This window comes from Scyliorhinus canicula, chromosome 8, assembly GCF_902713615.1.
Source record: "Scyliorhinus canicula chromosome 8, sScyCan1.1, whole genome shotgun sequence".
Classification (NCBI taxonomy): Eukaryota; Metazoa; Chordata; class Chondrichthyes; order Carcharhiniformes; family Scyliorhinidae; genus Scyliorhinus; species Scyliorhinus canicula.
The window spans coordinates 126,049,562-126,069,257 of record NC_052153.1 but is presented as its reverse complement, the minus strand read 5'-3'; the positions used below and the strand labels follow the sequence as shown (position 1 = coordinate 126,069,257).

At 45.5% G+C, this 19,696-nt stretch overlaps 1 protein-coding gene across 4 annotated transcripts in view; it reads right to left on the bottom strand.

The window, feature by feature from the left end:
- chd1 (chromodomain helicase DNA binding protein 1) overlaps positions 1-12,217 on the bottom strand; it is a 258,853-nt gene extending 246,636 nt beyond the window's left edge. For 3 of the 4 annotated variants that reach the window (XM_038805193.1, XM_038805194.1, XM_038805195.1), the window contains exons 1-2: positions 11,987-12,217; positions 10,830-11,030 (exon numbers count right to left, since the gene is read on the bottom strand). In XM_038805193.1, coding sequence (XP_038661121.1) covers positions 10,830-10,882 — 53 coding nt within the window. In that variant the 5' untranslated portion in view covers positions 10,883-11,030; positions 11,987-12,217. The remainder of the gene's footprint in view (positions 1-10,829; positions 11,031-11,986) is intronic. The other variant, XM_038805192.1, reaches the window with a different exon arrangement.
- Between the last annotated feature and the right edge of the window lie 7,479 nt (positions 12,218-19,696).

Sequence of the window (19,696 nt, the reverse complement as noted above, 5' to 3'; positions counted from 1 at the left end):
GTGTCTGCGTGGGTTTTCTCCGGGTTCCTCCTTCCACAGTCCAAAGAAGTGCAGGTTAGGTGGATTGGCCATGCTAAATTGCCCCTTTGTGTCCAAAAGGTTAGGTGGGGTTACTGGGTTACAGAGATAGGGTGGAAGCAGACTTAAGTGAGGTGCTCTTTGCAGGTGCCGGTGCAGACCCGATGAGCTGAATGGCCTTCTTCTGCACTGTAGGGACGCTATGATACTTTTTCATCCTATCCAATACTCTTAGCTGCAATCCTGATTACTACTCCTTGGAAAAAATGTTAAAGCTAAGTTACTGATCACCAGTGATCAAAACCAAGACAGAACTGAACTGAAGCGCAACTCATTAAATAAACCAAACATTTTTGATACACGATAGTTCTACAACTATCCAGAAATATTTTCGAGTGCTAGCGATACCCTATCACGCAACTGGCTATACCAGCATTCTTTCAGAATTAAAGCTGTACCTTCCTCCTCCGCTAGCCTGGAAACATACATGCCATCCTCAGAAGACATCTTTGACAGACTCCACATTTTCATTTTCAATTACAGAATAATCCAACCACAACAAACTATGGAAAGCCCTTGCGCTGCAACACATCATGGACTGCAACACATCATGGACTGCAAAACAACTTGGACATTTATATAGACTGTAATTAACACAAAAAGCAAAACGTGCTGGATATATTCAGCAGGCCAGGCAGCATGTGTGGCGAGAGAGAAACAGAGTTATCATTTCAGGTCAATAACCTCTCATCAGAAAGGTTCTGATGAAAGGTCAACCCAAAATGTATATTCTAGTTTTCTCTCCATGCTGGCGGACCAGAATATTTCCAGTATTTTCTGTTTTAGTTCAAATTTACACAGTATTCTGTTTCTAAACCTTGACATACTCCAATCGAACTTTCATCCTCTCAACATATTTAATTTTCTGAAAGAACCTTGAAAGCTCTCAAGAAAAGAGAATGCGGAGGGGTGACCTTAATAGAGACCCGAATAGAGGCATTTTTAATAATGAAGAGGTTTGATGAGGTAAATATAGAGAAAATGCTACTGCTTCCGGGAAATCCAAAACTAGAGATTGTTAATCTAAGACATCCTATATGGAATTCTAAGTTTAAACTCTTTTACTCAGAAATCGGTTAGAATGCAGAACTCTCTAGCACACTGAGCAGCTGACGAAGATTAGGAGAAGTTAGATAAACATGAAGGAAGTTAAGAAATCAGACCTCGAATGTACTGATCACAGGATTACTACCGGTGCCACGTGCTAGTCAGAGTAGAAATGACAGGATATATAGGATGAATACGTGGCTGAAGGGATGGTGTCGGGGGAGGGTTTCAGATTCCTGGGGCATTGAAACCGGTTCTGGGGGAGGTGGGACCTATACAAACTGGACGGGTTTAACCTGGCAGGACTGGAACTGATGTCCTAATTTGCTATAGTAGTTGGGGAGTATTTAAACTACTGTGGCAGGGGGATGGGAACCGATGCAGGAAGTCGGAAGATAGTAAAACAGGGACAGAAACAAAAGGCAGTAAGGGGGAAAGTGCAAGGCAGAGAAGCCATAGTCAAAAATCCAAAAGGGCGACAGTACAAGATACAGTGACTGAGGGGAGCTCAGTGAATAGGCCCAGTAATACTAAAAGGAATACATAAATGGAAAGCGACGCGGCAGGTTGTTATATGAAGATATGGGTTCAACGACAAGGAAAATGAGAAAAGTTGAGGGGAAAAATAACTTGGAGGTTACTGATCAATGTGTTAAGACTCAAAACAGAGGTATAAAAGCCAACATAAGTGTACTTTACCTGAATGCTCGTAGTATTCGGAATAAGGTAAATGAGTTGATGGCGCAAATCATCGTGAATGACTATGATTTAGTGGCCATTACTGAAACATGGTTAAAGGATGGTCATGACTGGGAGTTAAATATCCAAGGGTATCAAACTATACGGAAAGACAGAGTAGATGGTGAGGTGTAGCTCTGTTATTTAAGGATGGCATCCAGGCAACAGTAAGGGATGACATCGGTGCTATGGAGGAGAAGGTTGAATCCATTTGGGTGGAAATCAGGAATAGCAAGGCGGAAAAGTCACTGATAGGAATAGTCTATAGGCCACAAAATAGTAACATTATGGTGGGGCAGGCAATAAACAAAGAAATAACGGATGCATGTAGAAATGGTACAGCAGTTATCATGGGGGATTTTAATCTACATGTCGATTGGTTTAACCAAGTTGGTCAAGGCAGCCTTGAGGCGGAGTTTATAGAATGTATCCGCGATAGTTTTCTGGAACAATATGTAATGGAACCTATGAGGGAACAAGCCCTCAGAGATTTGGTCTTCTGTAATGAGACAGGATTGGTTAATGATCTCATAGTTAGGGATCCTCTTGGAGGGAGCGATCACAATATGGTGGAATTTAAAATACAGATGGAGGGTGAGAAGGTAAAATCAAACACTAGTGTCTTGTGCTTAATCAAAAGATTACAATGCAGCTGGGCGGGCGAGCTCGCGGAAGCGCAGTGGGGGGTGTGCATATATACGGTTTAATAATGGGGTTGGGTTACAGAGTGTTGTTACGGGGGGGGGGTAAATGTTCTGCTGACGAGAGAGGGACTTGGGCTAAGGGACAGAGAGGAGCTTGGGGTTGGAGGCTGCCTGGGGGCAGACCGGTGGAGGCGCCAAGCATGGGCTGGAGGCGGGCCCAAAAAAGGGGATGGCTGATCGGCGGAGGGGGGGGCAATGAGCCCCCCAACTAGGCTGATCATCTGGAATGTTCGAGGGTTAAATGGGCTGGTCAAGAGGGCACGCGTGTTCGCGCATCTTAGGGGACTGAAGCGGATGTGGTAATGTAGCAGGAGACGCACCTTAGAGTAACTGACCAGATTAGATTCAGGAAAGGCTGGGCCAGTCAGGTCTTTCACTCCGGACAAGACTCAAAGACTAGAGGGGTCGCAATTCTGATCAATAAGCGGGTGGTGTTTGAGGCGGATAGAATAGTCTCGGATGTGGGAGGTCGGTACATTATGGTCAGTGGGAAACTGGAGGGAGTGCAGGTGGTATTAGTAAATGTGTATGCTCTAAATTGGGATGATGTGGAGTTTATAAAGAGGATGCTGGGGAAGATACCGGACCTGGACTCGCACAGGTTGGTCGTGGGAGGGGACTTCAACACAGTTATTGACCCTAGCTTGGACGGGCCAAGCTCGAAAACGGGCAGCAATGGCAAAGGAACTAAAAGGGTTCATGGAGCAGATGGGGAGGGTGGATCCATGGAAATTTGGGCAGGCAAGGGTGAAGGAATTCTCCTTCTACTCAAGTGCATAAAGTGTACTCACGGATTGATTTCTTTATTTTGAGCGGGGCCTTACTGGCAGGGGTGGTGGACACGGGGTACTGGGCGATCACAATCTCAGACCATGCTCCGCATTGGGTTGACCTCCAGGTTAGTAAAGACAGTAACTAGCACCCGCACTGGAGGTTAGATGTGGGACTTTTGGCTGACGAAGGGGTGTGCGAGCGGCTGAGGAAATGTATTCAGAACTACCTGCAGGTCAACGACACGAGGGAAATTTCAGCAGCGGTGGTCTGGGAAGCACTGAAGGCGGTGGTCAGAGGGGAGCTGATCTCGATACGAGCCCATAGGGAGAAGATGGGCAGAGCAGAGACGGACGGACTGGTAAAAGAAATACTACAGATCGATAGGAGGTATGCGGAGACCCCAGAGGCAGGGCTTTTAAGCGAACGGCGGAGGCTACAGGCGGAGTTTGGCTTGTTAACCACAGGGAGGGCGATGGAGCAGCTGAGAAAGGCGAGGGGGGGCGATCTATGAGCATGAAGAGAAGGCCAACAGAATACTTGTACAGCAGCTTAGAAAGAGGGAGGCAGCCAGGGAGATAGGGAAAGTAAATGACGGAGATAGAAACCTGGTTGGAGATTCAGCAGGGGTGAATAAGGTGTTTCAGGATTTCTACAGTAGGCTGTACAGGTCGGATCCCCCTACAGGGCCGGAGGGGATGAGGCACTGCTTGGAGGGGCTGAATTTCGCAAAGGTGGACGGGGAGCTGGTAGAAGGGCTGGGGGCCCCGATCGGGTTGGAAGAGATAGTGAAGGGTCTGAAGGCCATGCAGTCGTGTAAAGCCCCGGGGCCGGACGGGCACCCAGTGGAGTTTTATGAAAAGTTCTCTGGGATATTGGGGCCAGTGTTGATGAGGATGTTTAATGAGGCAAGAGAAAGAGGGTTGCTGCCCCCGACAATGTCACAGGCCACGATTTTGCTGATTCTGAAGCGGGACAAGAACACGGAGCTGTGTGGGTTCTAAAGGCCGATATCCCTATTGAATGTAGATACCAAATTGCTGGCTAACATTTTGTCCTCCAGGATTGAGAATTGTGTTCCGGGCGTTATTGGGGAGGACCAGACAGGGTTTGTTCAGGGTAGGCAGTTGGTGGTCAATGTAAGACGGTAGCTAAATGTGATCATGATGCCCCAGGAAGGTAGGGATGTGGCGATAGTGATCGCAATGGATGCAGAAAAGTCTTTTGATTGGGTAGAATGGGATTACCTGTGGGAGGTACTGGGACAGTTCGGATTTGGGCAGGGCTTTATTGACTGGGTCAGGTTGCTGTATCAGGCTCCTTTGGCAAGTGTACAGACAAATAGGACAACATCGGACTATTTTAGACTGCACCGAGGGACGAGACAGCGATGCCCCCTCTCCCCACTGTTGTTCGTGCTAACTATAGAGCCGTTGGCAATTGCTCGGAGAGCCTCAAGGGGCTGGTCCAGGGGGGTGCACAGAGTCTCACTCTATGCAGACGACCTGCTTCTATATGTATTGGACCCAATAGAGGGGATGGAAGAAATCATGAGGATTCATGGCGAATTTGGCCGGTTTTCGGGGTATAAGCTAAATATGGGGAAACAGGAGATGTTTGCGGTCCAGGCGAGGGGACAGGAGAGGCGATTGGGGGAGATGCCGCTTAGATTAGTAGGGGGAAGCTTTAGGTACCTAGGCATTCAAGTGGCGCGGGAATGGGACCGGCTGCATAAATTAAATCTGGCCCGACTAGTCGACCAAGTGAAGGACGATTTTCAGAGATGGGGCACGCTTCTGTTGTCACTGGCTGGGAGGGTGCAGATTATGGTCCTCCTGCGATTCCTGTTTGTATTTCAGTGTCTCCCCATCTTTATTCTGCGGTCCTTTTTTAAACTGATCAACAAAATGATCACTGGCTTCGTTTGGGCGGGCAAAACCCCGCAAGTAAGGAAGGTAATGCTTGAGCGGAGTCAGGGAGAGGACGGGCTGGCGCTGCCAAATTTTAGTTACTGTTACTGGGCGACGAATATAGCCATGATCAGGAAGTGGGTGAGGGGTCGGCATGGGAGTGTATGGAGGCAGCTTCATGCAAGGGCACCAGTCTGGGGGCGTTGGTAACTACGCCTCTGCCGTTCCCACCTGCACTGTACTCCACCATCCCTGTGGTGGTGGCAGCCCCGTGAGTCTGGGGGCAATAGTGGAGGCATGTGGGAGCATCGGTCTGGGCCCCAATCTGTAATAATCACCGGTTTGCCCCAGGAAGTATGGATGAGGGGTTCCGGATATGGCAGAGAGCAGGGATCGAGAGGATAGGGGATATGTTTATAGAGGGGAGCTTTCCGAGTATGAGGGCACTGGAGGAGAAGTTTGGGTTGGCAAGGGGAAACAAATTCAGGTATCTGCAATTGCGGGACCTGCTACGTAAACAGGTGTCAACCTTCCCGCTCATAACACTAAGGGGGATTCAGGACAGGTTCGTTTCCAGAGGGTGGGTAGGAGAAGGGAGTGTCTCTGACATTTACAAGGAACTTATGAGCTCGGGCGGAAAACACAGAGCGAGGAGCTGAAGCGCAAGTGGGAGCAGGAGCTGGGAGGAGAGATAGAGGATGGTCTTTGGGTGGACGCGTTGAGTAGAGTCAACGCGTCCGCAACATGTGCCAGGCTCAGCCTGATTCAATTTAAGGTCGTTCACCGGGCTCACATGACAGTGGCCCGAATGAGCAGATTCTTTGTGGTGGAAGACAGGTGTGCAAAATGTGCGGGAGGACCAATGAATCATGTCCACATGTTCTGGGCATGTCTGAAGCTGAGGGGATTTTGGCTGGGTTTGCAAATGTCATGTCCACGGTGTTAAAAACAAGGGTGGCACTGAGTTCAGAGGTGGCGATTTTCAGGGTGTCGGAAGACCCGGAAATCCAGGAGGAGAAAGAGGCAGACGTTCTAGCCTTTGCTTCCCTGGTAGCCCGGATACTATCAGCTTGGAGGGACTCAAAGCCCCCGAAGTAGGAGACCTGGCTATTGGACATGGCTAGCTGTCTCTGTTTGGAGGGGGGGGTGGTTAGTTTAGCTTAGAGTAGGGGGTTAATAAAGGTGGGACCTGTAAGGAAGGGAGATGGCTTTTGCACTATATTTATAATTTCATGTACATTTTGTTGTTACAATACCAAAAATACCTCAATAAAATGTTTATTAAAAAAAAATTACAATGGGATGAGAGAAGAGTTGACTGGGAGCAAAGACTTTATGGTGACAGTTGAGGAACAGTGGAGAACCTTCCAAGCAATTTTTCACAGTGCTCAGCAAAGGTTTATACCCACAAAAAGGAAGGACGGTAGAAAGAGGGAAAATCGACCGTGGATATCTAAGGAAATAAGGGAGAGTATCAAATTGAAGGAAAGAGCATATAAAGTGGCAAAGAAAGGTGGGAGATTAGAGGACTGGGAAATCTTTAGGGGGCAACAGAAAGCTACTAAAAAAGCTATAAAGAAGAGCAAGATAGATTATGACAGTAAACTTGCTCAGAATATAAAACGATAGTAAAGGTTTCTACAAATATATAAAACAAAAAAGAGTGGCTAAGGTAAATATTGGTCCTTTGGAGGATGAGATGGGAGATTTAATAATGGGAGATGAGGAAATGGCTGAGGAACTGAACAGGTTTTTTGGGTCGGTCTTCACAGTGGAAGACACAAATAACATGCCAGTGACTGATGGAAATGAGGCTAAGACAGGTGAGGACCTTGAGATGATTGTTATCACTAAGGAGGTAGTGATGGGCAAGCTAATGGGGCTAAAGATAGACAAGTCTCCTGGCCCTGATGGAATGCATTCCAGAGTGCTAAAAGAGATGGCTAGGGAAATTGCAAATGCACTAGTGATAATTTACCAAAATTCACTAGACTCTGGGGAGGTCCCAGCAGATTGGAAATTAGCAAACGTGACACCACTGTTTAAAAAAGGAGGTAGGCAGAAAGCAGGTAATTATTGGCCAGTTACCTTAACTTCGGTAGTAGGGAAGATGCTGGAATCCATCATCAACGAAGAAATAGCGAGGCATCTGGATGGAAATTGTCCCATTGGGCAGACGCAGCATGGGTTCATAAAGGGCAGGTCGTGCCTAACTAATTTAGTGGAATTTTTTGAGGGCATTACTAGTGCGGTAGATAACAGGGAGCCAATGGATGTGGTACATCTGGATTTACAGAAAACATTTGACAAGGTGCCACACAAAAGGTTGCTCCATGAGGTAAAGATGCATGGCATTAAGGGTAAAGTAGTAGCATGGATAGAGGATTGGTTAATTAATAGAAAGCAAAGAATGGGGATTAATGGGTGTTTCTCTGTTTGGCAATCAGTAGCTAGTGGTGTCCCTCAGGGATCAGTGTTGGGCCCACAATGGTTCACAATTTACATAGATGATTTGGAGTTGGGGACCAAGTGCAATGTGTCCAAGTTTGCAGACGACACTAAGATGAGTGGTGAAGCAAAAAGTGCAGAGGATACTGGAAGTCTGCAGAGGAATTTGGATAGGTTAAGTGAATGGGCTAGGGTCTGGCAGATGGAATACAATGTTGACAAATGTGAGGTTATCCATTTTGGTAGGAATAACAGCAAAAGGGAGTATTATTGAAATGATAAAATATTAAAACATGCTGCTGTGCAGAGAGACCTGGGTGTGCTAATGCATGAGTCGCAAAAAGTTGGTTTACAGGTGCAGCAGGTGATTAAGAAGGGAAATGGAATGTTGTCCTTCATTGCTAGAGGGATGGAGTTTAAGACTAGGGAGGTTATGCTGCAATTGTATACGGTGTTGGTGAGGCCACACCTGGAGTATTGTGTTCAGTTTTGGTCTGCTTATCTGAGAAAGAATGAACTGGCGCTGGAGGGTGTGCAGTTGAGATTCACTAGGTTAATCCCAGAGCTGAAGGGGTTGGATTACGAGGAGTGGTTGAGTAGACTGGGACTGTACTCGTTCGAATTTAGACGGATGCGGGGGGATCTTATAGAAACATATAAAATTATGAAGGGAATAGATAGGATAGATCCGGGCCGGTTGTTTCCACTGGCGGGTGAAAGCAGAACTAGGGGGCATAGCCTCAAAATAAGGGGAAGTAGATTTAGGACTGATCTTAGGAGGAACTTCTTCACCCAAAGGGTTGTGAATCTATGGAATTCCTTGCCCAGTGAAGCAGTTGAGGCTCCTTCATTAAATGTTTTTAAAATAAAGATGGATAGTATTTTGAAGAATAAAGGGATTAAGGGTTATGGTGTTCGGGCCGGAAAGTGGAGCTGAATCCACAAAAGATCAACCATGATCTCATTTAATGGCAGAGCAGGCTCGAGGGGCCAGATGGCCTACTCCTGCTCCTCGTTCTTATGTTCTTATGATTAGGAGATTGAAAGGAGGTTTGTGTGGAGAATAAACACTGTTGTAAACCAGTTGTGCCAAATAAACATTTTTGTGCTGTGCAATCCTATGATTTGTTCACAAACAAGTTCCATTGATTCCCCTTGTACAATCACTTTGAGCAACTTTGTTTATAAAAGGAAATGCAGAACTTTGATGCATTATTAAATGTGTGCCGGTCATAAAAAAACGTCTCCATGTTTGGGTTAAGGATGGGGGTGGGGTGGGGTGCTCCCAAATCATTTTACAGAATTAATATGGCAACGGACCAAATCTCTAAAGCAATTGAATATTTGGATGTTTTGAACGGAGTGTCTAATATGTGGGTTTTATAGCATGGAAATATATCTCCTCTCTCAAGCAGTTTAGTCCAATAGCTATCAAAACTCAATCAGTATTTGCACACTTCGCCTTAGAACATAGAAAAATACAGCACAGATATATAAAGTTGAGATTTCATTCAAAATATATTAATTTTAGGATCCAGAGGTATATCAATGTTTATTAAATAAAGCTATTGATTGTGAGAACCTAAAGATGTTGACTTCACAATAGGTCACAGTGCTACAAGATCCATATCCTTCCAACACAGCATCCAAGTGGCCACTGATAATATGCATGTTTGTTTTCTTTTTGAGAAAGGGGAAGAAAAAATGTCTTTTCTCTCCTCTAATTTTAGCAGCAATCATTATTTTGGGAGATGCATTCTTTAAACTGGATGATATGGAGTGCATACTTCTTCACAACATCACCAATGCTTCCATGACAGGCACATTTACAATAAGGACCGCAGATTTATTTCCTCCTCCTGAGAAACAGTGCCACATTCCTTGAACTGAAAAGTGATCAAATACTCACTCTCAACTAGTGCCAGCAGAATTTAAGAAAGAAGTTTATCATGATACCCATGGTGGGAAACAGACACATTATACTTGTTGTGCTGTGACACACCCTCTCCTTAATTACATGTCTAATTACTTTCCTTTAAAAGCAAAAAAGAGTACATCCAAATTAAAATATTTGCATTTAACAGGCCTAAATTAAAGTGGACGAGTATCAAGTCATGATGAAACATGATGAACCTGAAACATTAACTCTGTTTCTCTCTCCCTCTCTCCACAGATGCTGCTCGATCTGTGTATTTCCAGCATTTTTTTGCTTTTGTTTAAGCTTACAATTAGGCTACGGATGAAGGATGCCTTCTGGTTTTTGAGATACTGGAAAAGAAATAGGGTTCTACTGAACCGATTAATTAATATTTGACCTAAAGCAATATGATCTTTTACATTCTGCCAAAGTTTCATAACACTTTGCATAATGAACACAGATATCATTGTAGCTTGATTACAGTAGTGATATATTTGCCAGTAAAATATATCAGATGTAACTTCTACGAAAAACATTTTAGTGCCACTATTCTATCTCCCATATCATGAACCTACTCCAGCTATTGGAAGATTCTCAGGGTCACACCAAAATGATTCCTCTTTCTCTTATGACAAGCCGCTGAAACATGTTGCCAAAGCTTTAATGATGCCAAAACTCATTTAATAAAGTAGCAAGTTGCTGCAATGGGTAAAGAGGAAGATGGCATTCTGGATGCCCCAGTCAGCAATTTTCCAAGGGGGGTGGTTAATGTAAAAATTGTCAGTCTGAGAAACCAAACAAACGAAGATGCCCCAAGGAACTGGAAAGTTGTGGGTGTCATTCACTTCAGTATCTTACCAGAACTAAATTTTGTTGCAACTCGCAAAGGGTCATGATGTCAAATTATAAAAGGTAAACAATATCTCAAAGAGCATTATAGCCTTGATCACAAATACATTCCTACCGTTTATTCGTGGAAATGTTACCAGAATTTGCATTTTCTGCTGGTATTAGTATCCATATTAATATTTAAGTCGTGTAGAGTCTGTGATAAACTATATAAATTACAGGGGGTTGAGGGGGAGAAATACATTCCATTTTTATATGCACAATCCACAGGATTTGCCACTTAAACCTGTTAACATCTGACTTTGATCATGCAGGAACAGAGTACACATTTCTATTGCTTAGTTTATAGAATAAAGCGTTTAATACCTGGAGTCTCCACTACTGTTACTGACGCTGTCCTCGTCACCGTGACCCTCCATTTCCAGGTTTGAAAAGGAAACTATCTGATGAGAACCTTCACTCAAGCTTGAAAACTGCTGGGATCCTCCTCCGAAATAAAACTTATTTATCGTCCCACCGTGATTCTGTAACTCCTGATTATTCGCCAAATGAGGACCCCCCCTGTTTCTGTAGAAAAACAAATTTAAGGATTTAGGAGTCTCTTTACCAACTCATATTACAGATAAACACGGAGCACGTATTTATGACAGAGTTATTTATCGCTGCCTGACAAAACCAAGTCACCGGCAAGGATGGTGAACGCACAGTTCATTAAACGTTCATATTTTAAAAATCTGTTGCTTTCGTTTATCGATCGATTCCAAACGTCTAGGTTTCATTTTTACACTGTGTGGGATCACCATGCCGATTCCCACTTGCAGAATAAACGTAGATGTAAAGGATAATCTTGATAATGGAAACAAATGACCACATTGTAGTGTCGTTGCCACCATTAATGTCTAATGGAAAAGTCATTTTGTACGAGAATAGCAGCCCGGGAGATCGGTCGTCATCGAGCATGGGTAGAAGCACGGCTTCCCCGATTCCCGGGAAAAGAACAAGCCAGACAAAGAAGGTGTGGGGACAAAACTCCAAAATAAAAAACGAGGAGGGGGGAAATAAATAAAAAATATATAGTTTCTCTATATATCTGCCGTCTTTCAACAGAGCCGGTTATCATTTCGGCGACGTTGTATGCTGGGCCTTGGGTGACTAACAAAAGCGCCCGTGCGGATCGGAGAGTGGGATTGCAGTGGGACATCCATTCCGAGGCCCGGGCTGAGGCCTAGCGCGCGCAGTAGACGGGGATCGGGGATTGTCACTGTCAGTGCCGCCTGTCCCTCCTCTGTCTCTGCACAAGGCCACAGGGAGCAGGCGGTTGCTGATGGAATGCGAGCGAGCCGTCTGGGGGCACGAGAGCCGGGCGCGTTCCAATGGAACTCTCACCTCCCCCCCCCTCCCCGGGCCCCGAACGCTGGCCCGGAGCTCGCGCTGGGAATTCTCCCGGGCCGCTGCTCCCTGTCCTCCCTCAGGACGGGCGGGCGGGGGAACTCCAGAGGGAGGGTAGGAAGGAAATTGCTCACCCGGTGACTTCTTCTTCAGTGTTATTTGCCGTGTCTCGTGCCCCGTTCCTTTTTTCCCCTCCCTCTGTATTTAACACCCTCACTTTACTTTTGTCTCTCTTTATTTTCCGGTTGGTTGTCGACCACAACAGTTTGAATTGTATGTGTGTGTGTACACACTACACTCTCTCCCTGCCGGTCCGCACCGCCGCCATGACTCGCGTTCACACTTCGGGCCGGGACAGGCTGGGTGATGACGTCACCCGCACGCCGAGGGACAGGGAGCCGCTGCCCTGGGCTGACAGGCAGCAGGAGGAGGAGCGGGCAGGGGAGGAGTTGCAGACTACCTGCCTTCCTTCCACCACCAACATCCAGTGCCCAGCATCAATCTCACTTCACTCCACCGTAACCCTGCACAGAAATACTAAGAACTGATGGACTGTCGGAAATATTTGCAATACGCAGGAGGAGGAAAAAAGGTGAAGCCTTTAAACGTGCCTTTAAAGCCTGGATCCGCAAGTCCACACCTGTGTGCAGAGTAAGCCTCACAACACCAGGTTAAAGTCCAACAGCATTGTTTCCAATCACTAGCTTTCGGAGTGTAGCTCCTTCATCAGGTGAATCTAAGGAAGGAGCTGTGCTCCGAAAGCTAGTGATTTGAAACAAACCTGTTGGGGTGGTTTAGCACAGTGGGCTAAGACAGCTGGCTTGTAATGCAGAACAAGACCAGCAGCGCGGGTTCAATTCTCTTTCAAGCCTCCCTGAACAGGCGCCGGAATGTGGCGACTAGGGGCTTTTCACAGTAACTTAATTGAAGCCGACTCGTGACAATAAGCGATTATTTTTTAAGGACTTTTGATGTTGTAATACTTCGTACTGTGCTCACCCCAGTCCAACGCTGGCAGCACAGTAGCATAGTGGATAGCACAATAGCTTCACAGCTCCAGCGTCCCAGGTTCGATTCCCAGCTTGGATCACTGTCCGTTCTCCCCGTGTGTGTGTGGGTTTCCTCCGGGTGCTCCGGTTTCCTCCCACAGTCCAAAGATGTGCAGGTTAGGTGGATTGGCCATGCTAAATTGCCCTCAATGTCCAAAATTGCCCTTAGTGTTGGTGGGGTTACTGGGTTATGGGGATAGGGTGGAGGTGTGGGCTCGGGTAGGGTGCTCTTTCCAAGTGTTATGGGCCAGGGTTCAGAGAACCCCAAAGTGTATCATGGAGTTCACCTGATCCATAACTTTTAATAGATTGTGGTATGGGGAGCACATGGCCCACTCTACAAGTGTGGTACAGCAGAAATGGAAAAGTATTTTTTAAAAGCAAAACAATGTTTATTCTATGAACTCAAGTTAACCTTTTTAAAACATGCAGTGAACATCTTAGCAACCATCAATTCAAATACAACCCCCAAAGAATACAGCACTAAGTAATGCTTACGCTGTCCTTTTAACATCCAGAAGACTTGCAAACCTTTTACCAGAAGCACAACAGGTTAAAGTCACTACTGTTATTAGCTTTAAATCACCAGGATCGATTTACAGTCTTAGATTACAGAGAGAGATTCTTTTTTTTTATATAATTTTTATTGGAATTTTTTACACAAAATATAAAACATAACGACAAACAATGAAATGCAACAAAATAACCCATAATAACTGTGACACCCCCAGACCGTATCGGCGCATGTATCACATCCCCCCACCCCCCCCCAACCCTAATGAACAACAAAAGAACTTTAAAAATATTAAAATTAAATAAACAAACATAGTCATTGTCGCCCCCCCCCCCCCTTTCCCTCCCCTTTTCCCTCCCCGGGTTGCTGCTGCTGCTGTCCCCGTACCCTATCGTTGAGCCAGAAAGTCGAGAAAAGGCTGCCACCACCTAAAGAACCCTTGTACCGACCCTCTCAGGGCGAATTTGATCTTCTCTAGCTTAATGAAACCCGCCATGTCATTGATCCAGGTCTCCACGCTTGGGGGCCTCGCATCCTTCCATTGTAGCAAGATCCTTCGCCGGGCTACTAGGGACGCAAAGGCCAGCACACCGGCCTCTTTCGCCTCCTGCACTCCCGGCTCCACCCCAACCCCAAAAATCGCGAGTCCCCATCCTGGCTTGACCCTGGATCCCACCACCCTCGACACCGTCCTCGCCACCCCCTTCCAGAACTCCTCCAGTGCCGGGCATGCCCAGCAGAGAGAGATTCTAATATACCTTTTGGCTGTGACTGCAGCTATCCAGTTCTGAAAACGAAACCAAAACACACCCTGCAGCAAACAGCCTAAAACAAAAGTAAAATGCTGACAGACAGCCCAGCTCCACCCACTCTCTGACATCACTGCAGTAATAAATACCCATTTATTAAAGGTACTCTCACTACAGATATTTATATACATACCCATTTATAAACACCCATTTCTTAAAGGTACTCTCATGACACAAGAGCCAGTGCAGACTCAATGGGCCAAATTGCCTCCTTCTGCACTGTAGATTCAAAGATTCTATCTCCACATCATCACCCCTGTATGGATTGCCTTCCCATGCAGATGTTGATTGGAGCTGCTCTGCATTTCAGTTTTGATTGTCGTTAATTTCAAAAAACATACACACATTGATTGTTTCCTAAAATCCCTGAGCAACCATACAAAATAGCAAATAAAAACTATATGTTGTTGGCTGTTAATTGTTTATCGTTGTCTCAGCAGCAAAATACCCAAACAATCAACTTTAAATATGAAACCTTCAGAATCTTGGATTTCTGTTTAAACCAGAGCATGAAGTCCAAAATCAACAGAAAGGAAAATCGAACAGACTGTTAAAGAGGCAAGTGAAGCGTTACCAGCTGGTTCCTATCCAGTGGAAGCAATGATATTTGGCCCCTTCGTTTACCTGGAGAGGTAGGGATGATTAGCTCCAGTGGCTAAACAGCTAGAGTATGGATCAGATTAATGCCAAAAATACTGGTTTCAATCCCATTCCAGTGAGGTTGATTCAGGCCCTTCCCCATATCCGAAGTCAAAAATCAGGCCACGTGTCCAAGGACCTGCCTTCAGGCAGAGAGCTCAAGAAGTTGCACCTGTACTGGAACAATGGCCGATCTTCAGGGAAGAGATGATTCAGATACTCTAACAAGAGAGGACATCAAAGCCAGAGTTCTGTAGGTGACAAGGGGGACAGAGAATATGATGAAACAAAAAAGGTGTACAATGCATGTCAGGTGAATTTTTCATGAGAACCAATTCAAATACAACAAGTTGAGAGCAGAAGTAAAGAAGAAAATAAGACTGGTAAAGAGAGAATATGTGAATAGAATGGCAGTTAATATAAAAGGTGTCCTCAAAATGTTTTACTGCCGTTTAGTAAATGTATAGTATGGCAGGGTTGGGCTGATTAGGGACAGACACGGTAATATATTGTATGAGTCGCAAGGCAATGAGTGTTTTATATTGATGTTTAAAAAGGAGGAGGGTGCTGTCAAATGACCAGTAGAAGCAGAGATGGTAGATAATGATAATGAAAATTGATAGGCAGGATGTACTACAAAGACTGGCTATGCTTAGATCAGATACATTGCTTGTTTGCTAAAGGATATTTGGATAGAGGTAACGAAAGGTATTCTTCCAATCTTTGCTGGATACAGGGGAGGTGCCAGAGGATGGGAAAGTGGTAATTGTGACACCCTTGTTCAAGTAATGGTGTAAGGACATTCTAATAACTTTGGCCCGTCTGTTTAACATCAGTGTATAGTAAAGTTGTAGAAATAATAATCTGGGGGGGGGAAAAAATCACAGACACTTGGAGAGTTTTGAGTAAACTAAGGAGAGCCAGCACAGATTTGGAAAAGGCAAATCATGTTTGACTTAACTAATTGAATTTTTTGATGAGGCAACAGCATCAGAGAAGATCAAGGGATTGCAGTGGATGTGACGTAGATGGATTTGAAGAAAGGGCATGACAAAGTACCACATATAAGGCTAGTTAACAAAGTTGAAGCTCCTGGAATATGGAAGTCAGTGTCAGCTTAGATTAAGAAAAAAGCTTAAGGACAGAAAACAATGTGTCGTAGTAAACTTATTTTTCAGACATGATGGTTGGGACAACAGTCCCCAAGGTTGAGTGCCGGAACCACTGCTTTTGTTGATCTATATAAATGACTCAAATATTGGAATACAATGTACAAGTTGGTTTGATCTGCAATATTGAAAATATTGAATATTTTGCAGATGAAACCAAACTTGGAAGTGTGGCATCAACTGCAACAGGAGATAGATAAGCTAGCAGAATGGGCATGCAAATGGCAGATGTAATTTAATGCAGAGATCTGTGATGTGAAGAGAGGTTGAAGCAAAATATGCTTAATGGCACAATTCTGAAGAGTAGACCTGTAGGTATTGGAGTTTCATGTGCATAGATCTTTAAAGGTGACAGGATGTATTGAGAGAGTACTGGACGAGATGGGTCTCAGAAGTGTTCACCAGGCTCTTCCTACGCAAGGTAGTTCAAAGTGGTGTAGAGAGCACACCTAACCAGAACCCAAATGAACAGAGGCGTCTTCCCGGAGGTGAAGGACAAATGTGAGCGGTGCCAGAGGGGCCCGGCCAACCATACCCACATGTTCTGGGCTTGTCCCAAACTTGCTAGGTTCTCAACAGCCTTCTCCGAGGCAATATCCAAGGTTGGGGGGGGGTGAGGGTGAAGCCATGCCCAAATGTGGCAGTCTTCGGGATACCAGAGCAACCAGAGCTACACGGGGGAGAGGGCCGATGCCCTATCTTTCACTTCCCAAATCGCAGGTCGGAGAATCCTGCTTGGCTGGCAATCAGCAGCACCACCCACAGCTGCAGACTGGCTAGCAGACCTCTTGGAATTTATCCACCTGGAGATGATCAAATACGCCATCCGAGGGTTGGAGGAAGACTTCCTTACTGCATGGGGGCAATTTATCGGTCTGTTTTAAAGCCTGTTCTAAAGTTCGAGGCCAGCAATAGCCAGTGGAAAGGGAAAAGGGAAGGAGTAAAAAGGATTAAGAAGAGGGCAGCACAGTGGCGCAGTGGTTAGCATTGCTGTCTCATGGCGCCGAGGTCCCAGGTTTGAACCCGGCTCTGGATCACTGTCCATGTGGAGTTTGCACATTCTTCCCGTGTTTGCGTGGGTTTCACCCCCACAACCCAAAGATATGCAAGGTAGGTGGATTGGCCATGATAAATTGCCCCTTAATTGGGAAAAAATTAATTGGGTACTCTAAAAATGTATTTTAAAAAAGGGAAAGGAAAGAAGGACAAGGAAGAACATCAGGGACGCAGGACCCGGGGGCGAGGAGGCAGAGGGACAAAGTGAGATAACACTAGGGGAGGGTGAGGGGAGGAGCCATAGAGCCTGAGAGGGACAAAGTCAGACAACCCCCCCCCCCCCATCCACAAAAGAGCATAGCGGAAGCCAACGGAGGGAGAAAATAAAAGGGAGGAGGCCAAAGGAGGGGAAACGAGGAGGGGGGGGGGGAGGGGGGTACACCCCCGGGAGGACATTTGGGTGGGAAAGGGAAGAGGGGGTGGATGCGCCGAACTTGACACAACAATATGTAAATAAAGAAGAGTAAGAGAAAGCCTTTTAACATGGTATAATAAATGAAAACGAACGACAAATGTCGTTTGAAAATGCCAATAAAAAGCTTTTTTTAAAAAGAAGTGTTCACCAGGCAATCATGTCATCAAAATAGTTTTACGAACTGTACCTTTATCAATCCAGGACCCAGCAGATCCATCAGAACCATCAGCCAATCTGAGAATTAGAGTCTGAACTAGATGCAAGTCATCAAGAAGCCAAAATACTTGATCTGTTCCAGTTTCAAAGTCCACCGAGGATCTAACCTTCCAGAAATTCAACTGCATGAAACCTCACAGCTTGCTATGAGCCTTTAACTTTACCAGATGCTCACTCCAACTTTAAATCATAAAAAACATTCAAGAAATCAGAGACCGGAGGAACTGTATTCGGTAAAAGTATGCCATCTTTGTCTATATCCAATCTTTGTGTATGTGCGTGCGTGCATGAGATCGAGTATATGATGTTGCGTTAAATTGAGGTAAATATGTGAGAATAAATAACCTTTATTTATTTTATAAAGCACGGAAGCCCAATGTATGAAAGATGCCGGCTGATCATCTTGGCTTTCCCCCAGATTTGGAACAGGCAGAATATATAATACTAAACCAGACCAGATTCTTAGCCAGAATTTGCCTTGAACAGCCTAAGCTAGAGATAAAGTTCCAGGCAAGAGAGAAAGAGAGAGAGAATTCCAGCTGGGGAAGTTTGAGAAATAATCACAAGCATAAAAGGATAGCAAACAAAGACAGATTGAAACAGCTAGGGAGAACATGTCTTTACCTGGTGGAGATGCCACTGGTAATTCAACTACCCCGAGCTCAGGAACAAGCTATAATTTCTTAAAACATTCCTAACTAGTGTTGATGAAGAGGATATGGAAAACCTCTCCACAGCTTTGAGATGCTGGCAGATCAGTTAGTGATCAGCAGAGGTTTGGACTTCATAGAATCCCTACAGTGGGGGTGGCAGGGTGGCACAGTGGTTAGCACTGCTGCCTCATGGCGCTGAGGACCCGGGTTTGATCCCGGCGCCGGGTCACTGTCTGTGTGGCATTTGCACGTTCTCCCCATGTCCGCATGGGCCTCACCCCCACAACCCAAAGATGTGCAGGGTAGGTGGATTGGCCATGCTAAATTCCCCCTTAATTGGAAAAAAATAATAGTGTACTCTAAATTTAAAAAGAATCCCAAAATACAGGAGGAGACCATTCAGCCCATTGAATCTGCACAGACCCTCCAAAAGGGAATGCTACCTAGGCCCACTCCCCTCCCTATACCCGTAATCCTGCGCATTGATCATGGCCAATCCACCTAACCTGCACATCTTTGGGCACTAAGAAGCAATTTAGCATGGACAATCCACCTAACCTGCGCATCTTTGTACTGTGGGAGGAAACCGGAGCACCCGGAGGAAACCCATGCAGACACGGTGAGAATGTGCAAACTCCACACAGTCACCGAAGGTCAGAATCGAGCCCGGGTCCTTGGCACTGTGCGGCAGCAGTGCTAACCCTTGTGCCACCCTAATACACTCTCCTAATCTAAGGTCAGCTGATAGGGAAATCGCATGAGGTATCCTTCATGTTGCCTGCAGAGAGCTCTGTTAGCCATGAACAGATAAAAAGTGCTACCTTAAGTGTTTATGAATGAGTGGCAGAAACATACCACCAAAGATTTTGGAATTCTCAATCAGACTTTACATGAATTTGAAATAATTAAACCACTCGGATTTGACTGGAGTGAGCATTCAAAATTGACTGCATATACGAAGGAATAAGGGAAATAATCCTGTTGCAGGAATTCAAAAACTGCCTCTCCTACAATCTTAAAACCCATGTGGAGGAACAAAGTGTGTCCAAAGCCGAAGATGCAGCAGGCATAACAGATGACTATGAATTGACCCACAAACCTCTAACTCATAGTATACCTGGGTTTCATAACACCTCCAAGCTATGGAGAGAGGGTGGAGATAGATGAAACAGAAACAAACTCCAGGCGAGGGTGGGCCGAGAGAGTCGCAAAACACGGGCCGGGGCTGACCTAAAAGGCGATATGGTTGATTGGCAGGGGAAGTGGGGGAAGGGTGTCCCCCAATCAGGCATGGAATGTGAGGGGGTTGAATAGACCAGTCAAG